Below are 23,565 nucleotides of genomic sequence, written 5' to 3'. Positions count from 1 at the left end.
AAATTTTCTGTCTAATTCATTCCTTTAAATATCCTATCATTACGGTTTTGATTCTAGTCGCTTTCATTTTTTTTTGTATCATTTGTTGATGTTTTCTTCAAAATTCCGCTTGTGGTTCATGAACTTTGTGTAAAGAAACAAAATGGTCTTCATCCTTGTCTTTCATCTGCTTTGTGACTTTTTAGCCCAAAAAAACCCTAAAGTTTTGCAAAATGGCACAAAAAAATTGTGCCAAAATATCTGTCGTACATTAAATATCTCCAGGATAGGACTGGAGTACAGTTTCAACAAATTTGGCGACTTTTCAAAAAGTCTCAAGTGATGAATCGGGCAAAAAAATCTGGAAACCTTAAACTCTGCGCACAGTGGTGAACTAAAAAAACACAACAGGCTAATACGTATAAAATAGGCTAAAAGGTTCAAATTGAACAGTGGATATGGCACAAATCCCAAAAAAGTGTAAAACAGCTAAAAAAAAAAAAAATTGACAAAAAATAGGAGCAAATGCTATAAAGAATTGAGTCCCATGTGTCTATAAGACCCATCATCCTGAAGATACTTACTTCCCCTTGTTTGTGATTGCTCTGCAATTTAATGGTTACATATAGTGCCACTGCCCATCCATGCCCATATTCATTCCCATTCCGCTCATCGGTCCTGGATGGAGAAAAGAAACCAAAAAAGTCATTATACTTACAGTATAGAAATTATAGTAACATTTTGAAATGTATACACATATATATATATATATATATATATACACTGTGTATATATATATATATATATATATATATATATATATATTTACACATGCAATATATCAAGATCTACTGGCAATATTAATATAGTGCTATCATATATGATATACAGTAAATATAAAACATTACAGTTTACCCAAGAATTCCCTGAAATAAAAGTTGTAAAAAGAAAAATGTAACTTAATTTTCTGCCTTCAAGTCTATCTGTTAGAATGTAGTAAAAAGGTGCAAAGGGAATGTCAATGAGAAAGTTCACTAAAGCCTTTAGGGGGCGCTGTACAATCAAGGATATCCACATACATCACTCGATAACAGTTTCCTATACATAATATAAGGAATGATGGCTTCTACTGCTGAATATGAAGTGTGAAATATTCCTTTAGTTATTATTGCTTTTGCTGTAGCTGTTATGTTTTCACTTTGTCTGTAAACTTCCTTCTTGATCTCTATTTTTTTTCTTTAGAAAAATACAATTAGCCGGATAGTGTACAGACACAGAGAACTCTATATCTAGGCTTTGATTCACATTTTTCATAAATATATATCCTTATGTATATCTTTTTTTTTTTTACACCCTTGCTTTAATATTACATATTGGGCTCGGTTATTATTTATTTGTGGCATTAGAGTTAGTCTTCTTGCACCAGAACTGATGTCATAACGTTCATCTGGCTTTTCTTTTATAAATATATATACAGTACAGACCAAAAGTTTGGACACACCTTCTCATTTAAAGATTTTTCTGTATTTTCATGACTATGAAAATTGTACATTCACACTGAAGGCATCAAAACTATGAATTAACACATGTGGAATTATATACTTAACAAAAAAGTGTGAAACAACTGAAAATATGTCTTATATTCTAGGTTCTTCAAAGTAGCCACCTTTTGCTTTGATGACTGCTTTGCACACTCTTGGCATTCTCTTGATGAGCTTCAAGAGGTAGTCACCGGAAATGGTCTTCCAACAATCTTGAAGGAGTTCCCAGAGATGCTTAGCACTTGTTGGCCCTTTTGCCTTCACTCTGCGGTCCAGCTCACCCCAAACCATCTCGATTGGGTTCAGGTCTGGTGACTGTGGAGGCCAGGTCATCTGGCGTACCAACCCATCACTCTCCCTCTTGGTCAAATAGCCCTTACACAGCCTGGAGGTGTGTTTGAGGTCATTGTCCTGTTGAAAAATAAATGATGGTCCAACTAAACGCAAACCGGATGGAATAGCATGCCGCTGCAAGATGCTGTGGTAGCCATGCTGGTTCAGTATGCCTTCAATTATGAATAAATCCCCAACAGTGTCACCAGCAAAGCACCCCCACACCATCACACCTCCTCCTCCATGCTTCACGGTGGGAACCAGGCATGTAGAGTCCATCCGTTCACCTTTTCTGCGTCGCACAAAGACACGGTGGTTGGAACCAAAGATCTCAAATTTGGACTCATCAGACCAAAGCACAGATTTCCACTGGTCTAATGTCCATTCCTTGTGTTCTTTAGCCCAAACAAGTCTCTTCTGCTTGTTGCCTGTCCTAGCAGTGGTTTCCTAGCAGCTATTTTACCATGAAGGCCTGCTGCACAAAGTCTCCTCTTAACAGTTGTTGTAGAGATGTGTCTGCTGCTAGAACTCTGTGTGGCATTGACCTGGTCTCTAATCTGAACTGCTGTTAACCTGCGATTTCTGAGGCTGGTGACTCGGATAAACTTATCCTCAGAAGCAGAGGTGACTCTTGGTCTTCCTTTCCTGGGGCGGTCCTCATGTGAGCCAGTTTCTTTGCAGCACTTGATAGTTTTTGCAACTGCACTTGGGGACACTTTCAAAGTTTTCCCAATTTTTCGCACTGACTGACCTTCATTTCTTAAAGTAATGATGGCCACTTGTTTTTCTTTACTTAGCTGCTTTTTTCTTGCCATAATACAAATTCTAACAGTCTATTCAGTAGGACTATCAGCTGTGTATCCACCAGACTTCTGCACAACACAACTGATGGTCCCAACCCCATTTATAAGGCAAGAAATCCAACTTATTAAACCTGACAGGGCACACCTGTGAAGTCAAAACCATTTCCGGTGACTACCTCTTGAAGCTCATCAAGAGAATGCCAAGAGTGTGCAAAGCAGTCATCAAAGCAAAAGGTGGCTACTTTGAAGAGCCTAGAATATAAGACATATTTTCAGTTGTTTCACACTTTTTTGTTAAGTATATAATTCCACATGTTTTGATGCCTTCAGTGTGAATGTACAATTTTCATAGTCATGAAAATACAGAAAAATCTTTAAATGAGAAGGTGTGTCCAAACTTTTGGTCTGTACTGTGTATATATATAGATATATATATATCTATATATATATATCTATATAGATATATATATATATACACTAGTTTCTGCTGGAAGACAAATGTGCTGGACTGAAAAATGCAACATTTATCATTTAGGGTCCTTTAAGGGTCCGAGGCAACAACTTATGCACCCAGTGAATGGTAATCGAAAACTATGGGATCTGTTCCCATTTCGGTTTCATTCTGATATTTTTGTAGCACCCTGGACCGATTAATGGAAAAGCGACCTTAATCCTTATTTGGCAAAATCAAGGACCAATGGTAACCAAAATGGGTCCATGGGCTCTGATTCATCATTGACTCTGAGCCTATTTTTGTCTATTTTTTGTGTTTTACGCTTTTTTTTGTTTGTTTTTCATTATTCTATTTGCACCTTTTTTGAAGTCTATTTGATATGTGCTCTTTTTTTTTTCTTTTTGTTGTGGGGAGTTTAGCAATTCCAGATATTTTTTGCTGATTCATTAACTGAAATTAATTGCAAAGTCAATAGGTGAGAGGCTCTGGACTGGGGTCTAAGGGGTAACTTTTCTCCTTGTGGAGAGTGAGGAAACTTAAAAGCCATGCATGCTCCACTGGGAAATTAAATATGCAAATTGTCTCTTTAGAGAGGAAGAGGAATTGAACTCTATAGCGCCACCTATTAGTAGCTGCAATCCTACAAGTCAATATCGACCCTTCAACGAGCCTTGCAATATGATTTAGGATGAAAGCCAAATTGAGATTCTGGTTTGGCTTTTATCCCAAGTCATATTTCAAGGCTTGTTGACAGGTCGATATTGACTTTTAGGATCACTGCTTCCAATAGGTGGCGCTAGAGTTCAACTCCTCTTCCTCTCTAAAGAGACAATTTGCATATTTAAAAAGTTGCAAATTTTATCGCGACTCCACTCCAGTCTCAGCACGATTTTGGTGCAATTTTTTGCGATTTTAAGCGCCAAAAGTCGAAAAATCAGTTCAAGACAGGAAAAATGCCCATTTTTGACTTTACGCCAAATTCCTTCCTCGTATGCCCCATTTTGATGAATTTGATGGCAAAAAACGGCAACTAATACCATAAAACAAAAAAGGGAAAGCGGCTTAAAAACCCACAAATGATGAATCGGGGTCCATGTTTCCAGAGCAGGTCGAGTGATTGCAACCACTCAGATTTTAGTGCTCATTGTCAGAAAGGAGCCAGGGATCTGAGTACTTGCAATGTACTTTAACACAATTTATTGTCGTCATTGAGCAGCATTGACTTATTTTATATATATATCAACAGTATCCTAGTGAGTTTAGAACCAGTGGACTACATAGTTAAAGGGGTTTTCCACTGCTGTGATATTGATGTCCCCATCCTTAGGGTAGGTCATCAATATCAGATTGGTGGAGGTTGTACACGGAGGACCCCCACTGATCAGCTGTAATCGGCTCTGGTAGCAGCTGGATGTAAACAGTGTATGGAATAGAGCAGCACAGCGCCATGCACTATGTAGTGGCCACTGCCAGGTACTGCAGATCAGCTCCTATAAATATAAAAATAATTAAATCATCAATATTTTAGTAATGAAAATTCCCTTCAAGTCAATGGGGTATCATTACAAAGTTCTCAGTGTGAGACCGTAGGGATATCCAGAGAAATAGATGATATCTCACCTGCAGGTCGGATGCCCATATGTTGCTGCCCGTCCAATACAAAGCTTCCCATAGGCTGCCCCTCTGGACTATATGCTGCTCCTTGGCTCACTGAAGGATCAAGAAGAAAACCTGATTGTGGTCAAACGTGGACACAGAGAAGGAGAAAGAAGAGAAGACATACCAAAATATCAGCAAAGGTTCCAGTTTTAGGACTGAAACACAAACTTCAAAATCAACAGAAACAAGACGATCAGGACACGGCGACCTGGTGTGAACAGTGCACTGCAGCGCGGTGTGATACACATGCATGTACCTCACATCACTATCTGCAATATGGAAACCTCCGGCTCACTCTCTGTTCCCTGACCGTAGCCAGGGCATTTTTGTTGCTATTGTCCCCACTGAAACAAAACCGATTTATTTTTTATTTTGAATAATCTGATTTATTGGACAGTCTATGTTGTGAAACACCACGGCTGCACAGCCGTCAGGCTACTTCTATCCTTTTAGAAATGTAACTTTGGCTTGTTAGATTCGGCCTGGTGGCTGGTCTGATGACCAAACGGTGTTGTGCACTTTTCTCAGATAGAATATTCATTGGCAACAAGTCAATCTCAGATTTTTTATGTCTGCAACTTTAAGGGGTTCCTGGATGACATATCATTAAAGGGGTATTACCATCTCCAAGATCCTATCCTAATATGTACTAGGTGTAATAATAATAATAATAAGAATAAGAATATTAGCAAATACCTCCAATTAGAAATGTAGTATAGTTCTTCTGATTAGCTATGTTGCTTACCCCATGTGCAGGGCATTGTAGTAGCTTAGATATCCATGGTGGTTAAAACCATCAACAACTAACTGTCACTATATGACTGGTCGTAACCATGGATACCTAAGCTACTGCAATGCCCTGCACATGGGGTAAGCAACATAGCTAATCAGAAGAACTCTACTACATTTCTAATTAGAGGTATTTGCTAATATTATTACTATTACACCTACTACATATTAGGATAGGATCTTGGGGATGGGAATAACCCTTTAAGCCCCCCATACACATTAGATGGCTGTCGGTCAGCAGCTATATCTGCCGTCTCTCCCATAGACAGGAGTTAACACTCTGCTGACCGTTCCTGTGTTTTCTATGAGAAAGTCGCTGCCAGACATGTCCGGTGGCAGCTTATCTCAGAGATCACAAGGATCGGACATGCCAGATTCTTACCTCCCTCGACCAACATTTGATATGTCAACAATATGAGATCAGTGGGGGTCCAACACCTGGCACCCCGACTGATCCGATGTTATCAGCTCCATTTGGTGGCTGGATGTAAGCAGCGAGCACACAGCTTAGAGAATCGGAGCTGCTCCACCGTTTTCAACAGTTGCCATTACACAAGGAACTGTGCTGTACAGTCCAGCTCTGTTCACTGTTTACATCCAGCCTATTCACAGCTGATTGATGGGGGCTGCTCGGTGTCGGACCCCCACTGATCTGATATTGATGACCTATACCTACGATAGGTCATCAATAGTGGAAGCCTGGAAAACTTCATTGGGAGTGTGCAAACGTTGAGTGCTTGCAGCAGATTTTTCTCCAGCAAAGTGTTGGCAGGAAGAAAAAGCTGCATAACATATGCACATTTTTGCTGCATTTTTATGCATTTTTACTTCCCATGGCTGAAAAACGCTGCAAAAACACTGAAAGGATTAACATGCTGCAGATTTGAAAAAATGCATTGAAGGTTCAAATCTTCCAGGAAAATAAGCAGCGAGTACGTGAGATTTCAGAAATCTCATTCACTTTGCTGGTCCTGTAAAGCACTACATTTTTATTGCTGCAAAAAGGTGCAGAAAAAATGCTGTAAAAGTGCAATGTGAGAACAAGCCCTTTAAGGATGAATTGGCATCAACTGAGGGCAAAAAAGTGCAACATTTTTTGGCTTAAAGGGGTATTCCCATCCCAATATGTAGCGGTAGTAGGTGTAATAATAATAATATTAGCAAATACCTCCAATTAGAAATGTAGTATAGTTTTTCTGATTCGCTATGTCTTTTTCCTCGTGTGCAGGCATTGCAGGACCTTGGGTATCCATGGTTACGACCACTAGTAACTAGCTGTCACTATATCAATGGTCGTAACTATGGATACCTAAGGTCCTGCACATGAGGAAAGAGACATAGCGAATCAGAAAAACAATACTACATTTCTAATTGGAGGTATTTGCTAATATTATTATAATTATTACACCTACAACATATTGGGATAGGATCTTGGAGATGGGAGTAACCCTTTAAACATGCTGGTATTTGTCTTCCGCCAATGACTATGACTTTTTTCATCATGGCATGTAAAAGGCAGTAGGTCAATAATTATGGTGGTAATTTCAGGATTCCCAGCAGAAAAAAAACACCACAAAATTAAGGTGACTGCGGCCATGACGCTTTCATTGGCAGATCCAATTGTTGCCATCCAGAGCTGCCGACAATCTGATGTCTGCGGGCAGCAGCCTCTCCATTCCTAGCAGATAATAAGATTGTCTGTCTTACATTTTTTGGACAATTCCTCACCAAAATGAGCTGCACCAGTGGTGTCTGGCCACACCTGCCCCTCCCCCTTAAAATAACATAGCCATTCAGCATTGACAGAAGCCTCTAGCATATGAGAAAGGTCTATGAAGACAGACATGAGGTAAGTGCAATAATACAATAGGAATTTATATCGAATGGAAGGAAAGGAAAATCCTTCCAAAATGAGAGTTGTATGTGTAATCATTGCACATTTCATTGTACCCCCTGGTCATTAAGTTAGTTTGGTGCCATTAATAATGGGGGAACCGCTTCCAAAAGAACCTCTTACAATTGCCCCACACACATTTTATGTCTGCACCTAAAAAAAAGCCGGCGGTATAATGCAATTCCAGCCGGTTGTGTGTGAATAGACAGTGAATGAATGCACACAATGGGCTGCATATGGGAAAGACTTCCTTATACTGCCAAGAGCTGTTAGATGGCACTGGGCAGGAAGCAAGGGCTCCTTTAACCCTTTCAGGGTGAAAGCACCTGCTTTGGCATTCTAAGGGTTAAACAGTTTCTTAGTCGCCCAGTACTTTGCGCCAATTAACGGTCTGTGAGGAGGAGGGGATGAAATTGAATTGAGAGCATGCTGGAAATCTCCAATTAGCACCAATTAGCTGCTCCCTATGGTGGGATGCTGAGACTTAAAGCGGGTGAGATTGCCCCCTCTTCTTGTCCCTACTGTCTCACAGAATGTCTTGCTGTGGGATTTTATTTACTACCCATTGAACCCCCTCTCTGTTTCATAAACCTTTTGACTGCTGGAAGGTTCTGATAGAAGCTTAACCCGTTGAATGTCACCCAGGAGAACTTGGCACCTTACCTGCTCGATTAGACTGGTCAATCATCGGCTGGACTATTCGTCTTCTGGCGTTAATGAACCTGTAAGGCAGGAGAGGATGTCCTTGTTAATCTGCGCAAATTGTCACAATGTTCATCAATGGAAAATGCAAGATGTTCAAAGGCATGCCACTATATTTTGGGGCACTGACGGACACAGACAAGAGAGGGCCCCTGTGCAAGAATAATATATGGGCCCTTTGCAACCCCATAGCTCATCATAATGCACAAGTCCAGCACTTTGGAGGTGAAAGTGGCCCCCTTATCTCTTGGGTCCATGTACGGTTGCACCAATGATATGTGCACCCCTGTTTAGAGGTTCTCCATGGATCAGCAGCAATGAAAAACCTGTGGATCAATGTGGACCTGAGATTTGTTTGGCAGATAGGAGTGGTGATCTGCGCTGCCGAGGAGATATTCCCAATAAGGATCCAGAGGATGTGATGTAGGAATAACCAAGAGGTTTCTTCTCAACGTGTTTCAAAGTAGGACTAACTTCTTCATCAGGATTACTATGGTTCTCTTGATGAAGAAGTTAGTCCAACTTCAAAACACGTTGAGAATAAATCGCTTAGTTATCCTACATCACGTCCTCTGCATCCATATTGGGAATATCTCCTCGGCAGCGCAGATCACCACTCCTAGCTACCAAACAAACGCTAACACGGCAGGTTTTCCTGTCCTGAGGGTGCTGGAGCATCTCTTCCTCAGTTATGGGTTTTCCAACCCCAAAAGGTGAACAGTTACCTGTTCCTTCACCTGTACTTGCCGACCAGATAAGACCCTATTGCTCTTGTTGTCACACTCTTTTTTTATCCAGTGCACCTGGGATTTGGCATTTAAAGAGTATGAGTCACATTGAGCTTTTATTTGCGTGGATGTTTCTTAAAAACTAATGACTAATGACGAAAAACTCAATAAGAAATTGCCATTGCTTAAGTTTGCTCTACAACAATATACAATATAGGGTCCCAGCAAAGATGTTTCTGATTTTCCAATGTGCAGCCCAGTCCCATGCTTTCTGATCCTCGCAGAAGCCCACTCCCCACCCAGTCCACCCTAAACGAGGTCCAGGCTTTTTGTTTTCACGTGGCTTCAGCGGGGTCAGCAGAGACATCCATTAAACTGTCTCATGTTTTATTGCCAGCCTTACAGGAGTAAACCCCCCTCCCCTACTACCCAATACCCACCACCTCCTGCTGACCCAAACTTTTAAAGCTACGGGTCATACACAGGTCAGTGCCAACTTGGGTTGATTTCTAATGTTGATTGGTAGCCCTGAGCCACACAATGTTTTATAACCTTGGCACATTTTGCTGGCAATGAATATTAAAATATTGATGTATGGCCATGACAGCATTGCCAGTAAAAATTATTTGAGCAATTGCTGGCTCACGTTTAGTGTGGCATACTGTAGGCTGCCAGTGCTTTAAAGACCATGGCAGTGATTTACAAAGCAATTTTAACTTTCTAACAGTTTATGCTTTGGAAATTAACAAACTGCTCAAAGACGAGAGAAATTCAAGGATTGCAGTTGGACCTAAATGAAGTAATGTCCTGGAATAGAAGCTCTTCATGTTTAGCGTTCTAGTCTTCTGATTCTTTCTGGATGGGGATCATGGTGCCAACACACTCCATATTGCCTCCCCCTAAGAAGCACAAGAGGGGCCATTACATAGGGAGTCTAGTTTTGATCTCCAGGAGGAAGCCCACACGTATATGACACATACCATGCTAGCTCCATATGGTGTACTGGTTGGAATTGACTCTAAGGCAAAGCTAAAGTCTGTACAACCCTCCTTTCGACTGTTTGTGTATTCTATATTTATAGGAATGTGCGACTTATGTTTGTTAGAATTTCATGTTACAGATAACACTTGGATATAGTGTGAGAAGCAGAAGTGGTGGAAATTTCTACAAAGAGCAGTATCTATGTGCAAATATGGAAATATATGCACTGAATATTTCATTACTGGCTACATTTCTGCCTAGTAAAGAACTGCAAGTGAAGGAACGAGGGGAACCCTCTCAGGTGACACCAAGGTTCTGAGCTGTGCTCACAATTATAACTCCCATTGGTCCTTCCAGCTCGTTTCTAAAGCACCATCAGACATCCTCCTTTATATAACAGTATAGGACTGAAGGCAGATGAATCCACTAGAATAGAAGATGACACATGAGCAATAGGCCGAGATTCGCAAAGTCAGGGTCTACAAGAAGGCAGCCACCCTATCACATATGCTGGACAGGATGTATATACAGTATAAAATAGGGATTATCGTGTTCTTCAGGTAAGATAGTCTTGAGTATATTGGTAATATGTAGAAGCTAGTATTGGTAATTAGTTAACGCGTTTCAGGTTTGGATCGACCCCTTTGTTAGGACAATGTCAAAGGTGTTGAAATGCATCGACCAATTACCAATAAAAGCTTGTACGTACTATCAATATATTCAAGACTATCCTACCTGACCTACCTATCCTGACAAGCAGCGTGGCACGAGAATCCCTATTTTATACGTACATTCTATACAGAATTTATGAACGAGGAGGTATGCCAGCAGCAGCTCCGGTATACAAAATCCATCAACATTCAGGTGTTGTGTCCTGTACTCCATAGGGTAAGCAGTCTAATATTGGGGAATCCACAGGTAATATATGTCTAACCTCCACCCAAACAGTTTTGTTCTATGAAGCGCTTATTTTTTTCCAAAATTCTATAGGTTACCCGATTCAGGTAGACCTGCTTCATAAGCATCATCTCAGGTGAAGAAACCTAACGTGGGAACTGAGAAAGTCCAATCGAAGACTAAAATCTGAAATAGTGGTTTAAGGCTCCATTGCGAAACATAAAGATCTGAAAGGAATGTGTGGAAGAAGAGAACGACAGATTTATCAGCTGTTAGACAGTGAAGGGTTAAAGGCACCCATGACAGAGCATAAACCTGGACCCAGGGGGCTGGCATGCACCATTTCTGTTTACCAGGAACGGTGTGAGGGGAGCAGGGTGTGTATCCTTTATTCCGACATGTGTTTAGCATTAAATACGTGGGGGATTTTCCCTCCGCCCTTTCCCTAAAAGTAGGTAGTAATGGTCCCCCATTTGACAAGGACATGCAGAGCCATAAGTCACAGGGCCGTTAAGGCTGGATTTAATTTAGATGGTAATCCCAGAATGAGTGCCTGCAATTTTTCATGTTACCTTAACTGGTAATTGTTGCCATTAATCCTCTGTGTTTTGAGTTAAACAAATAAAAGTTACTAGTATAATGCAGACCCCCTTAGTCCGCGCTCCACACGTACCTCCTATGGATTACAAACATGGCCGCTCTTCCATACTGTTACTGTATCCAGGAGTCTTCATGACCCCAGTGAATAATAGTACTATAATGGGTAATGTTACTGCGGGACAGAATCACATCTACATCAGTGGGTAATCCGGACCTGAGACCGTCCGTACTCGAAGGTTGTCCATGTAGCCCATACCTCTCATGTCTAAATTGATATGTATTGCCAATAGAGGTGCCATAAACCGGGCACAGGAAGTTAATAGCGCCACTGAAAATGTAGATATGTAGCAAGAGCCCCTTTATCCACCAACAAAGACCCTCTGAGGCCTGGAAACCATTATGGATCCCCACCCCCAACACACCTCCAGCTCGGCACTCAAGCCTGTCTTCAAACAAGTCATTAAATGGAGGGTTGAAGGTTCAAACAAGGGTCATTTCTTTGGATACTACACAGAAATGTTTAGTAAACTGGGAGCTCTCCACTGATTGCCCTCCGCCATGTGTGCCTAAGTATGGGGCCAACACAGAAAACATCTCCTGTTACCGTAGTGGAGCCCGAGCTCTCCCTTTTTTGCCTGGATCTTGTTTACAAGGAAGCGTAAACCTAGTAGACCCCAGTGGATGATTACTTTGGGCCATGTGATGCTTGTTGCTTTTCCTTACGGCGTTTCCCATGTGTATCATAGATTATGTTGGGTTTTTTCTTGTCTTTAATGTTTGACTATACAAAATAGAACCTCGGGGGTTCGAAAGAGTAAAGTCAAGAAGGTAAGAAATATACAACAGTTCTGCAAATGGGTCCTATACATCAAAACTCAAGGTTCTTAAGTTGGCGTCCAAAAAAAAATCATCAGACAATTTGGCTGTAACGATTGGAAGGAAGGTGAAACACATGGGCTGACCTTTGTATTCACTCTAGTCCAATAACCAGATCACAAAATGACCAAATACTACTGACTCACGTAAGGATACGTACACACAACGTCTTTTTCAGGCGGATTACGATCAGAAAATAGCCTCAATAAACGCTAACTAAAAGCTCAAAAGAATGAACATAATGCACAGCAATGTAAAAACCACTTGCTATGCATATGTTCATTCTTTTGAGCTCTTTTTAACCACTTCCGGTTTTCAAAGATGGCAAACTGGTAAAATAAATGATCTGATCATTCTTTAGGGGTTTTCCACCATACAGACGTTACAATATGAGTCAACGAGAAAGCTCAAAAAACGTCTGGAAAATGTCAATAAAAATGATTCCTCAAAAACATTGGAAAGACCATTAACCCCTACCCCCACGTGGGTGGCCAAAAACCTTAAAAAATTGCTTAGGAAATAGCAAGGAAAAAGAAGCTATGAAGGCCGCTTCAGAAGAATAACGCCTGTGTTTCTTGAAGTGTCTTCCTCTTCTAAAAGTTAGTGGGATCATCTGCCTGATAATGACATCACTCAAATCCTCGATCCAGTTTCTCCAGTTTTCTGGAGCTACTTGCTCCTTTTTAGTGGCTTAAGTATTTTCACCTCATTCTTGCACCATTTATTTAACTTTTTGTTTTTTTATTTCTCCTTGACAGCTTTGATTATACAGATGTTTTGGACAGATTAATGAAATGAACCTTTTACCAAATGGCGCATCTCACTTCAGTGCCTGCCTGTAGATAGGGTTCTTTACCACAGCGTTTTTGCCTATGTTTGTTGGTCCCGTCTGGGCTTTGTCCGGACCCCCCCTCTTTCCTGTCTGAGCTTATGTCCGGACCCCCCCCCCCCTCCGCAAAATGGGATTCTGACGTGTGCTCTGATGTGCATCATCTTCGGAAAATGTGCGTACTGGAGGTTGAAACTCAGACGCAGTCTACGATGTCTTAGTGTACGACTCTAGTAGGCGCATACGTCCAAATCCCATTTTGCGCAGGGGAAGGAGGCCCGAACGTAAGCCCTGAGGGAACCAACGAACGTGGGCAAATACGCTGTGTGAATGGGCTCTAAGGTTTCTGGATAAGTTTTCAATGTGGCACATTTTTTTTTGACTTTTGGTGCTAAAAGTCACAAAAACTTTTTAAAGACGAAAATAAAGAGCACTTTTGATCCTATGCCAAATTCATGAACTGCGTGTGTCATTTTTAAGAATTTGGAACAAAACCGTTGGCATTAGACACACAAGACCAAAAAAAAAGAAAAGTGACTTCCATAAATGGCAAATGATGAATCGAGCCCTTTATGTTCCGTTTTCTGCTCAACAGTGTCTCTTTTTGGGGTATGTGCACACAATATACTACAATTTAGATTATGTTCTACTTCAGTTGTGCTTTATTCTGCGTTTTATAAGACCATAGAAGAGCTCTCATTGTAAGTCAGCCGGACCTTTCTCCCCAACTCAAACATCAAAGTAGTTTATTCTTACGCATCGCATCTTGCCAAACCCCAATTTTTCAAAACAATTACTCAAGAAAACTGGCGATATTGCAGGGACACAAAACCCTCAATCCATCTTGAATCTTATATCGTGGTGTCGAAAGGGAAATTCTGTCTTAGATTTTTACTATTTTCCTACTGGTCAACATATGTTAATAAAGTGTTATCTGAGGGCAAGTGGAGGAGTAATCTAAGCACCTGTATTATTACATTTCAATTTCTATCATTTCTCTTGGGTGCCACTTCCCAGGTGGCTCTGGGGAGGCAGATGGTTCTTGTTGCTGCATTTATTGAGGGTTTTGCATAAGATGTGTGCCCGTGGAGGAGAAGATAGCAAGTCCTGGCTCCATCATTCCTGATAGTTTGCATATCAATCTGATTTGCATACAACTGGTCCTCTGCAACACTGATTGATGGATGGGTCTAGAAACAACGACTGGCTGGAACTTAGTTTGGAGCCAGTGTTACTGTATTGACATATTGCCCTTGGTCACCAAGCAATGGGTGTAGTGCAGAATATTCATACTATGGGGGAACTACCAGCAAAAATTACTAGGGTTGATGATAAAAATAGTGATAGGGTACAACCTTAAAAATCCAACTGAATGTATATATAATTATTTATGTGCATTAGACTGAACGTACCATCTCCATACGATTAAATTGTATTTTATCTTTTACCTTGTAGCCCCCTTCAATATTCCGGAAACCATCCAAAAACCAGAAATCTGGGTAAGCTGACTGATAGCGCATTTCTTTTAATGGACAAAGCGGAAAAACAACAATAAAACTGCCCACGGAAACGGAGCAATTACAGAGTGCAAGCTTTGAAGAGATGAAGGTGAGTGTGCATGTCCTCAGACTCTTCTATATCCTGATTAGCTGTGAGGAAGATATTTTCGAGGTCTCTGGGAGAGATCTCTGGGCCAGATGTTACCTGTCCATCAAGCTGCAGAAGTGGACAAGTAGGCTGGAAGGGAGCATGTCGGTGCTTTGATCTGGGATAGAGGAACGACTGATTTATGGAGTGGAACTCTGTTCATCCGTTCTGTTTAACTTTCTGTCCTAAGGCAGAACCACATATTGCAGAGAGAAGGGAAGAGAGAGGTAGGGAAAATGCACCGTTCTTTACAACATCAACAAGCTCTGACAACTGAAACAGGGTTTTTCTTGGCCTTAACAAAGCTCGCAGGCATATCCTTTGATGCTCCTGTTTTTCCCCTTGTGCTTGCTCTCTCTTTCTCTGTTCAACATACTCCTTGCTGTTTAATTCAGCTCTAGTAAATGGAATGGATTGTGGCCAGTATGCCTGGGGCATAAACACACCTGTGTATTCAGGATGTCGCTGCATTTGGGAGAGTAGAAGCTACAGCCAGGTCACCACTAGCTTTACCTGGTCCGTCTGTCTTCAAACAGGTCCTAGCTCTGCAAGTGCTACACGAGATCCTCTCTTCTGTTCTTCTATTACCATACGTAATCGTCTAGACTTGCACTATTACATTCACCCTGAGCGTGTTTCTTCTCTAGACTATTCTTTCTATGTTATTCTAGAAAGAGTCACTTCTGTCTGTTATCTAGGACTGAATGTCCCTCTGTGCAACCTTTCTTTGGTGGAGGGCATGGTATCTAACATAGGTGGGACGAGCTCTCCTAAGCCGGCCATACACATTAGATGTCCATCGTCCGGCCAAAAGTTCATCTGACAGCCATCTCAACCAACTCTCCCACACACAGGAGCTCTCATTCTGCAGGTAGCCATCTCAGCCAACTTTCTCATACACAGGAGCTCTCATTCGGCAGATAGCCATCTCAGCCAACTTTCTCATACACAGGAGCTCTCATTCGGCAGATAGCCATCTCAGCCAACTTTCTCATACACAGGAGCTCTCATTCGGCAGATAGCCATCTCAGCCAACTTTCTCATACACAGGAGCTCTCATTCGGCAGATAGCCATCTCAGCCAACTTTCTCATACACAGGAGCTCTCATTCTGCAAGTAGCCATCTCAGCCAACATTCTCATACACAGGAGCGCTTATTCAACCAAACACTCCTGTGCTCTCTATGAGAAAACCGCCAACTGAAACGTCGGCCGACGACTTGACTCCTGGAGAACAATGCGATTGGCTGTTCAAAATTATATATGTGTGATCAACATCTCTCCTGACTCTCTGGTGCCTCTAAACTCATTAGGCCATTGGTCTAACTCATCAATATCGGCTGGTTCAGCCGACATTAGTCTAATGTGTATGTGAGGCCTTTAGTGTCCAAGACAAATAGCCTCTTCAGAGAGAAAAAAGACATGAATTCTAGTGCCTATTAGAAGAATCAATCCTAAAAGTCAATATCGATCCTTTAATGAGCCTTGCCATGACTTAGGAAAAGAAACCAAACCAGAAACTCCATTTGAAGACACTTGTTTCCAGGTGTTTGCCCTATCATCAGTGCAGCAAAACTGATTTGGATAGGTGAAAGGCTTCTGACAAGGGATCTAAGAGGTAAAGTTACTCCATGTTTTGAGAGTGCCAAGTTAGAGTAAGGAGACTTGTAGGAATTTCTGGGAAGGCAGGAATCTCAGCATACCATCCTTTGCCCTTGAATTTCAATATTATAGTGTTCCTGAAACAGCGCTATCTTTGTCTTTCTTATAAATTAGTTTTTTACCTGAAACATTCCCTAAAGAAAGAGCTCACTGGACCTTTACAATGTGGACACAACATCCAAAAAATTTGGCTACTTCCCTGAGTTATACAGTCATATGAAAAAGTTTGGGCACCCCTATTAATCTTAAGCTTAATGTTTTATAAAAATTGGTGTTTTTGCAACTGCTATTTCAGTTTGATATATGTAATAACTGTTGGATACAGTAATGTTTCTGCCTTGAAATGAGGTTTATTGTACTAACAGAAAATGTGCAATCTGCATTCAAACAAAATTTGACAGGTGCATAAGTATGGGCACCTCACCAGAAAAGTGACATTAATATTTAGTAGATCCTCCTTTTGCAAAAATAACAGCCTCTAGTCGCTTCCTGTAGCTTTTAATGAGTTCCTGGATCCTGGATGAAGGTATTTTTGACCATTCCTTTTTACAAAACAATTCCAGTTCAGTTAAGTTTGATGGTCGCCGAGCATGGACAGCCTCTTCAAATGATCCCACAGATGTTCAATGATATTCAGGTCTGGGGACTGGGATGGCCATTCCAGAACATTGTAATTGTTCCTCTGCATGAATGCCTGAGTAGATTTGGAGCGGTGTTTTGGATCATTGTCTTGCTGAAAGATCCATCCACTGCGTAACTTCAACTTTATCACTGATTCTTGAACACTATTGCCAAGAATCTGCTGATACTGAGTGGAATCCATGCGTCCCTCAACTTTAACAAGATTCCCAGTGCCGGCATTGACCACACAGCCCCAAAGCATGATGGAACCTCCACCAAATTTTACTGTGGGTAGCAAGTGTTTTTCTTGGAATGCTGTGTTTTTTTGCCACCATGCATAACGCCTTTTTGTATGACCAAACAACTCAATCTTGGTTTCATCAGTCCACAGGACCTTCTTCCAAAAAGAAATAGGCTTCTTCAAATGTGCTTTTGCATACCTCAGCCGACTCTGTTTGTGCGTACTTGCAGAAATGGCTTCTTTCGCATCACTCTCCCATACAGCTTCTCCTTGTGCAAAGTGCGTTGTATAGTTGACCGATGCACAGTGACACCATCTGCAGCAAGTTGATGCTGCAGCTCTCTGGAGGTGGTCTGAGGATTGTCCTTGACTGATCTCGCCATTCTTCTTCTCTGCCTTTCTGATGTTTTTCTTGTCCTGACACTTCTGGCCTTAACAAGAACTGTCCCTATGTTCTTCCATTTCCTTACTATGTTCCTCACAGTGGAAACTGACAGGTTAAATCTCTGAGACAGTTTTTTGTATCCTTCCCCTGAACAACTATGTTGAATAATCTTTGTTTTCAGATCATTTGACAGTTGTTTTGAGGAGCCCATGATGCCACTCTTCAGAGGAGATTCAAACAGGAGAACAACTTGCAAGTGGCCACTTTAAGTAGCTTTTCTCATGATTGCATACACCTGGCTATAAAGTTCAAAGCTCAATGAGGTTACAAAACCAAAAAAAGTGCTTTAGTAAGTCAGTAAAAAGTAGGCAGGAGTATTTAAAACAAGAAAATGATAAGGGTGCCCATACTTATGCACCGGTCAAATTTTGTTTGAATGCAGATTGCACATTTTCTGTTAGTACAATAAACCTCATTTCAAGGCAGAAACATTACTGTGTCCAACAGTTATTACATATATCAAACTGAAATAGCTGTTGCAAAAACACCAATTTTTATAAAACATTAAGCTTAAGATTAATAGGGGTGCCCAAACTTTTTCATATGACTGTATGTAGGCCTCTCTTAATTTTAATGGCTGAGGATTCATATAAAAAGTGAAAATTGCGATGATCAGGTGGAAACTTGCCTTTCGTTGACAAAGCAGATGGAAAATTTATTGTGTACAGTTAATAGCAAGCCCAAACGTCATCAAACCCAAGCAACCCAGCTATGTCAGTGATTCCCACTCTATCTGTGTCATGTTGACCATACACTCTTTAGATAGTCATCAGTGGACTTTCATTCTAGATGACAGCTATTCTCTCCGATCCCCTGTATACATGCACGCTCAGCTCGCTCGAGAGTGCTTGTGATCTGAATGGGGAGAGGGAAGGCTCTGCCAGGCAACTCACGCGGCGATCCTGTGACAGCAGTGGAATTCGATGATGTTAATCTAATGTACATGCCCCTTCATCAGACATGCTCTCTGCATGGGCTTTTATAGTTTATAGCTGGGAATAGTATCTGTTCAAATACCTCAACAATTTAACCCTTTTATAGCTAGATTGGCGCATCTGGGGGAAGAAAAGACTAACCCTGAGCACCAAATCATGCCAACTCATGTTACATATAATAGATTTGAGAAACACAGAGTTGTTTTATAGGCATAAAACATTCAAATTTTATTACAACATTTAAAATTACACATAAAGTACAATATCAAGTGACAGTATATAGATGGTGGCCAAGAAAAATATTCACTGGAGAAGACAACCAACAACAGAGGTCCCCATGGTCCCAAAAAATTCATACAGCAGAATAATATATATACTGAAACCAATAGTGGTATATATCGGAGCACAATTGTAGGTGTGTTTCCGAGTAAAATAATTATTGCTGAAGAAAAGGATTTTCAGAGGGACAGGTCCTATGCGTTAGGCAAAATGGGGACCTCTGTTGTTGGTTGTCTTCTCCAGTGAATATTTTTCTTGGCCACCATCTATATACTGTCACTTGATATTGTACTTTATGTGTAATTTTAAATGTTGTAATAAAATTTGAATGTTTTATGCCTATAAAACAACTCTGTGTTTCTCAAATCTATTACTGTTCAAATACCTGCAGGTCTAACAATCAAGATTTATGAAACCTGGAAGAATACTGTTAATTAATAGATTGATGACCTCAATCCAATCGTTAGGGGTCTGACATCTGGCACTCTCACCTTTGGCGGCAGCTGTGTATTGAAGATCAGCACCCATTCATTTGAATGATCTTCAGTACTCGGCAGCGGCCACTACACAGCGCAACAGAGCTGTGGAGCTCTGCTCTGTATACGGTTTATATCCGACTGTCGCCAGAAGTGAAACTAGCTGATCGGTGAGGATGTCAGGTGATGGACCCCCACCAATCTGATACTGATGATGGCTAGATCACCTATATCATTGTAATGGAAACCCCTTAATTGTCAGCAATTTGATAGCCTGCATGACAAAATTTATAGCGAGAATTTACTCCGTCTTTTTTTTTAACGGCATTTGGCTCAATTTTGAGCCATGGCGACTTGGTGGATGAACGATCTGTAGGAAGATCAGTCTTATGCAAGCCTAGATAGGTCCACCAGGGTCTTCTCCGCTGTTATCTTGATTGTATCAAGCCATCGGTTTGCTGGTCTTCCTCTTCGCCTTGTTCCTTCTATTCTTCCAACCATGATGTCCTTCTCCAGTGATTCCTATCTTCGTATGATGTGTCCAAAGTAGACAAGGCATAGCTTGGTGATCTTTTGCTTCGAGTAACGTGTGGCTTGATTTGTTCCAAAATTGATTTGTTTGTTCTTCTTGCCATCCATGGTATTGATAATATCTTTCCCCAGCACCACATATCAAAGGCATTGATTCTTCTTTTGTGTTGTTTCTTTATCGTCCAGGTTTTGCATTCGTATCTTACCACAGAAAAGACCAGACTATGTACGAGCCGTGTCTTAGTCACTGGTAAAATATTCCTCGATATGAAGACCTTGTCCAGTGACTTCATTGTTGATTTGCCCAGTATAACTTGTATTTTATTTATTGAAATCCCTGGTGTTTGTATGGATATTTAGAGGAGTCCAGTGGGTGGTCCTACTAGTGATTGACCGCTATCTCTGCACGCAGTCATACAGGGAAACTGTCAGTCACCGAGTAGGACCACCCACTGGACTCATACATACAATCACCAGGGATTTCAATGAGTAAAATACAAGTTTTACTGAATCTTTTCCCTCAGTCTGATCCGCTCCTCCTGCTCTATAAGATCAGATGCCATTTTCAACATGACAGGTTCCCTTTAATCTAATATAAGGTAGGTTATGGGCAGTGACTTTGCAGGATCATATAAGCATAAAGAGGGATTATTCTTTATTTTGTGCTCTGCTGTATGGACAGGAGATTGTAAAACTGTACTATTATCTCATCCTCAGGATGAATAGGAGACAATTAGAATAACCTGTAAATGCAATGTATTAAGAAGGGGTTAAAGGGCCCAATAGCGAGCGGTCAGCACTTCCTAACGTCCTGCACAAATGGTAAGGGGAAGATCCAGAAAGCACATTAAATAAAGGTGGAAGCGTTCAAGTGAATCGATTAGTCTGGCTTAGTACCAGCTGGACAATGGTGCCAGGTCCCAGGGGCTGTGGTTTCTCTGCAGGGTCTTAACCTTGAATTAAAGAATATGTGATAGCTGTAAAGAGGCCAGCGTTTTCAGCAGCGCGGGCAGCTCTTCTATCCTCGTGATCAACGCAACGTGTTCATGCCCACCTGTGTGATCTCTGCAGACAAGCATGGCTGGCACCTTTATGAGTGGGCAATAAATAGGACCAGGAGGACCCTATTAACATTCAGCCCGTATCTAATAGGAGAGATCCCACCACTTCATTGGGAGCAATGAAATATTAAAACAACTCCAATATTTTAGTAACTGAAAGGTCAGACGTGCCAGTAACGAACGCGCGTTGTTAACCCTTTGCCATCTCCGATGCGCTTAGGCCGATGGCGGTGAAAGGGTTGGATTGTTTTCACATATAACTAGGCTGAGTAATCCCGCGCTGTACTTTAATTTGGTTTTAATTTTATGGGCCTCGCTTTACTGCTTGCCTTACAGACCTTTATTCCTTACAGGAACAGTTACCTCATAAACACAAGATCCGCCGCTTCCTATGCACTTCGCCTTCCAACTTAAACTGCGTTTTCCCCTTTCTCTCTCTCTTTCGCTCCCTTTCTTGCTCTCTCTCTTTTTCTCTTCACTTTTATTACTATGGCCTTTTCCATTTTTTTTTTCTGCTCCGAGCCTGGGACACAAATCTCGCTGCTATTGCAGTGTGTGACATCTCCGCTCGTTTGCCGCTGCTCATTAACAAACAATACTGCTGTGAAATTGGTTTAATGACAAAGTAATAAAATTGCTATTCTGCTCACAGAGAGCCCGAGGCGTTCTGAGGCAGGCTCTGGGTGCCAAGATGCATTAAGCTGCTTATTCGTAAAACAGGGAATCATCTGGTTCTAACCTCCCCTCCCTGTATACATTCTGCCTTTCATCTCCTGATAAAAAAGATGGATTTTCATAGGTGTTTCTCCGCGCCTATTCCTGATATCGGTTCTCCGGGTGCCCATTGGCATCGCCCTTTCACATGGTGCACAAACATCCAATCCGGGGCAGTGGTGTCCGTCACACGGGAGTGTACAGGAATGCTCTGATGCCACCGTACCGGTACCCTCCAGCTGCGGAGACTTCAGACAAGTGGAGCTATACCCCCCAGAGGAACAACCTATGACTAGACGCTAGCTCCCCTGTCATGCCCATGGTCAATAAATGCTTAACTGGACAAATAAACAGTGGTACAAATCACCACCATACCATGATAGATGCTTGATGAACCAAAAGGAACTCGTAGGGCTTCCATTGATCATTTACATTTTTTTTTTAAGTCTCTTTTCTTTTTTGTCAAGTGGTATTCGTTGCCTGTTTTTTTGCACAAAAATTATTCAAAATGGCGGACGGGATTCATGAATTTTGCACAAAGTAAAAAAAACCCTCTTATCTTATCTTTGAAAACAAAAAGGAAACTAGAGGTAAGGAGAATCAGCTCACCGGTAAGTTAGTGTTCCTTAGAAGGTCATCGCACTGAACCGCCCTGGTACGGGTCGAGCACAAGCACAGCAGGAAAAGAAGAAGATTTATCCAGCGATGATATTGTTAATAAAAATTCATTTCTCTTTATTGAGTAAAATTTAAAAGATAATACAGTGGATACAGTCAAAAGCAACTACCATGCCCCCTCCATGGCGATCCAGATCGACGCGTTTCGACTCGTTAGGTCTTAGTCATGAACAGTCAAGAACCTGAAAAATCATAGTGATCAGCCATACATTGTCCTCCGTAAATATGAGATGTGATGCCGAAAACAATGCTGTTCTATGCGCACAGAACAATCATAATAACGATTGTCCTGTGCTCATAGAATTAAATGACCACAGATTGTTTTCCGTGAAGCTGACCAATGGCTGTTTAGTGGCCAAGGTGGGCACGTCTAAGCCCAGCATTAGTGACAGCCAATGTGTACTCTCCAAACTGCTCTGTAATGATGAATCTACTCTACACAAAACTGTATGAAACGCAAAGAACCAGCAGTAAGGAAGGAGGTGGGAGACGTTATCTGAGTTTGCACTCACCTGTAACCCTTTCACACTCTTTTCCGGCCTCTAATCACTCATTATCTGCGTGTGATGATTACCTGCCAATCTCCAGCACAGGGTTAGTTCCTGGGACTGTCACCTTTAACCAGACATTAAACCTCAGTTTGCTCCTTGTAATGAGACTGATATCTTATCACCATGACTTAGGGAGAGTTTCACATCTCCTGTTTACCTTGAAAGGTGAAGGAGTGAAAAAGACAAACAGACTTTGGCAATGTTTGCGAAATATGTCTGTGCATGTACATATCCTGATATTCCTATGCCTCTCTATGTACGGTATTATATATGTGTTTTACCACCATGTCAACTGCCGTGTTTTCTCTGCGTGTGTGCTAACTGTATGTCATAATGGCCACAAGCACGCCGGAAGGTAGGTGCTCGATAAAAATCCAGGCCATAAATATGTGACGTCAGAGGTTGAGTGGACTAAGAATACACACACAAATGCATATATATATATATATATATATATATATATATATATATATATATATATATATATATATATATATATATATATACACATATATATACACAGTACAGACCAAAAGTTTGGACACACCTTATTTAAAGATTTTTCTGTATTTTCATGACTATGAAAATTGTACATTCACACTGAAGGCATCAAAACTATGAATTAACACATGTGGAATTATATACTTAACAAAAAAGTGT

At 41.2% G+C, this 23,565-nt stretch overlaps 1 protein-coding gene across 11 annotated transcripts in view; it reads right to left on the bottom strand.

The window, feature by feature from the left end:
- MEIS2 (Meis homeobox 2) overlaps window positions 1-23,565 on the bottom strand; it is a 158,507-nt gene that overhangs the window by 5,352 nt on the left and 129,590 nt on the right. For 7 of the 11 annotated variants that reach the window (XM_073639023.1, XM_073639027.1, XM_073639024.1 and 4 more), the window contains 3 exons: window positions 8,116-8,174; window positions 4,731-4,841; window positions 564-657 (listed from right to left, as the gene is read on the bottom strand). In XM_073639023.1, the coding sequence (XP_073495124.1) occupies window positions 599-657; window positions 4,731-4,841; window positions 8,116-8,174 (229 nt within the window). In that variant the 3' untranslated portion in view covers window positions 564-598. The remainder of the gene's footprint in view (window positions 1-563; window positions 658-4,730; window positions 4,842-8,115; window positions 8,175-23,565) is intronic. The other 4 variants (XM_073639029.1, XM_073639022.1, XM_073639030.1 and 1 more) reach the window with 1 other exon arrangement.

The sequence above is a fragment of the Phyllobates terribilis genome, unplaced genomic scaffold, assembly GCF_046119375.1.
Source record: "Phyllobates terribilis strain yellow unplaced genomic scaffold, ASM4611937v1 Scaffold_7__3_contigs__length_470593459, whole genome shotgun sequence".
Classification (NCBI taxonomy): Eukaryota; Metazoa; Chordata; class Amphibia; order Anura; family Dendrobatidae; genus Phyllobates; species Phyllobates terribilis.
The sequence above is the reverse complement of the archived record's forward strand: the minus strand, read 5'-3'. Positions and strand labels throughout refer to the sequence as shown.